Raw genomic sequence first — 2,175 nt, 5'->3', positions numbered from 1 at the left:
CCCCATAAAATTATAGGCTTAGGCTCAAATTCTTCTTATATTCTGTAAGAACGCCCACAAAAACTGCAGAAAATTTTAAAATTTTTTAAAGTGTAGTCAAAGAGACAAGTGTAGTCAAAGAGACTTTGTAGTCTCAAAGAGTAATTGCCAAAATTTTTTCAGTGATCGCAGCGGCAATGCCGGGAGGGTTTCAAGCTCTTAACCAATTGGCTGAAATGTTTCGCAATGGAATGGAGAGGTTCGGAGCTCAACAACCAGCGCAACCAACAGAAGGCGCTGAAGCTGCTGCTCGCGCAGAAGCTGGTGGAAATGCACCTGCTGCTGGAGAGCCTGGAAATGAGGGATCAGCACTCCGAGAGTTTATGGACAGCATGTTCAGAGTATGTGAAGTTGTTTCTGATATGTGTATTTATTTTATTTCCAGCCAGAGCAACGCAATGGTGATGGTCCGCAAAATGTGACGTTTTCGTTCCAAATGCCAGGAGGCGTTGGTGTTCAGATACATACACATAGAGCAGGAAACGGCCAGGATGGAGACAACGATCAGGCGGATTTGGATACCACTATGGCAGAAATCCTCGCACAGTTCAATGGCGGCGAAGGCGTCGGTGCAATGGTTCAACGTGGATTCTCAGAAAATGAAATTAGAGAATATCTTCCAATGAAGAAAGTCACTAAAGAGCATATAGACAATGGAGCACAATGTACTACATGCTTCGACACATTCAAACTGGGAGAAGATGTTGGAGCACTTGACTGCAATCACATATTCCATCGCCCGTGTATTGAGCCGTGGCTCAAAACTAAAAACTCTTGTCCAGTGTGCCGTCAAAAAGTTGACATGCACGACTGGAAAATAAGACATCAAAGACAGGTTAGATTGAGGATTTATATATGACAACAAGAATCATCCAAATTTCAGGCTCAGGAAGCTGTTCTTGAGGATCTCGACTAAAAACTGGTCATGGGCAACGAGAAACTCTGTTGAAAACCTTCCTAATTGCTTTGTAAAATACGGTCTTGTGTATATTCGTTTCTTGAAACTCGTTTAATTCTTCATCCAGGTTTTTAAATGTCCCCAGTCATTTTGTCTCGGTAAAACTTCATCTGTTCACTGACACCCACATTGTTTCTGATTTTTATTACCCATTCAACGACATACGCTTAAAAATGAATAGCTTTGGAATCTTGACAAGTGTCACAGGAGAAAATAAATTAGAGATGATGCAGTTGTTATGCACAAGGTCGCTGATAAACTCTTTGATCTAGTTTTCCTTGTGGAGCAAGACGAAGAGCCCGAGGAAAGCAAGAACGGCGTATTTCAGCTTCGGATAGTCGTTCATGATGATTGTCACCATTCCGACGTATGGGAGAAGTCCTTTTGTGCGGCCAACAACATCAGAACGGCTAAGCCAAAGCTGTCCTGGTGCATAGAGACCACGATCGTCGACTTGATTGTTGTCTCCCTTTGTGAGAATTTTGGTGTCGTCCGAAGATTTCTCATGAACCTAATTTAATTCGCCTTTTTTGTTTATTTTTCGAGTTAAAAATTACCTTGATGACTCGATGCACAATTGGAATCTCTCTTCCCTCAACCTTGAAAACGGTGATATCTCCGACACGAACTGGGTCCTCGAGATCATTTGTGAGAAGGAGAAGATCTCCTCTGTAGAATGCTGGTTCCATTGACCCAGAGAGCACAACAACAACTGGCGAATCTGATCCAGTAACCACCATCATTCCCTTCCAAATCATCAATGCCGACGACACTACCATGGCAAAGTTGAGGCATTGGTAGAACAACTGAAATTTTCATGAAATATTGTCGGAATTGTGNAGCGATAAACCTACCGTTTTCCCAGAGTTGTCTAGTCCAACAGGGGCCACATAATAGTCTTTTTTCTTGAAAAACTTCTCCCAAATCCCGGCAGATAATGTGTACATAAGTGTAAAAACTGTTGAGCTCAGCAGACAATTCTGTTTGAAACGAGAACTTGTGTTTGTCTATAGTGGACAGCTAGGAGGTTGTTGGCAATGATGCGAAAACGCGCCAACGGTCTGTTGACGCACTTTGAAAACGACTATGGCTTGAGTGTCGTGTAAGAAAAATGTTAATATTATTCGGTCGAGATGTTGTCATTCGTCTATCGTTCTGTTGTCATTCGTCTATCGTTT

General features: G+C 42.3%; 2 protein-coding genes across 2 annotated transcripts in view; one reads left to right on the top strand and one right to left on the bottom strand.

Annotated features, from left to right (window-relative positions):
* Positions 1-955, top strand: part of CBG04193 — a gene marked incomplete at both ends in the record, with an annotated part of 1,839 nt that extends 884 nt beyond the window's left edge. Inside the window, 3 exons of the mRNA XM_045243571.1 lie at positions 163-380; positions 425-874; positions 923-955. Of these exons, the coding sequence (XP_045092608.1) occupies positions 163-380; positions 425-874; positions 923-955 (701 nt within the window). The remainder of the gene's footprint in view (positions 1-162; positions 381-424; positions 875-922) is intronic.
* A 310-nt stretch (positions 956-1,265) lies between these two features.
* Positions 1,266-2,175, bottom strand: part of CBG04194 — a gene marked incomplete at both ends in the record, with an annotated part of 2,152 nt that continues 1,242 nt past the window's right edge. Inside the window, 2 exons of the mRNA XM_002639517.1 lie at positions 1,266-1,508; positions 1,555-1,803. Coding sequence (XP_002639563.1) covers positions 1,266-1,508; positions 1,555-1,803 — 492 coding nt within the window. The remainder of the gene's footprint in view (positions 1,509-1,554; positions 1,804-2,175) is intronic.

This window comes from Caenorhabditis briggsae (assembly GCF_000004555.2).
Source record: "Caenorhabditis briggsae complete genome, chrI, whole genome shotgun sequence".
In the NCBI taxonomy this organism is placed as follows: Eukaryota; Metazoa; Nematoda; class Chromadorea; order Rhabditida; family Rhabditidae; genus Caenorhabditis; species Caenorhabditis briggsae.
Note: the sequence above shows the minus strand (reverse complement) of the source record. Positions and strands in the feature narration are given on the sequence as shown.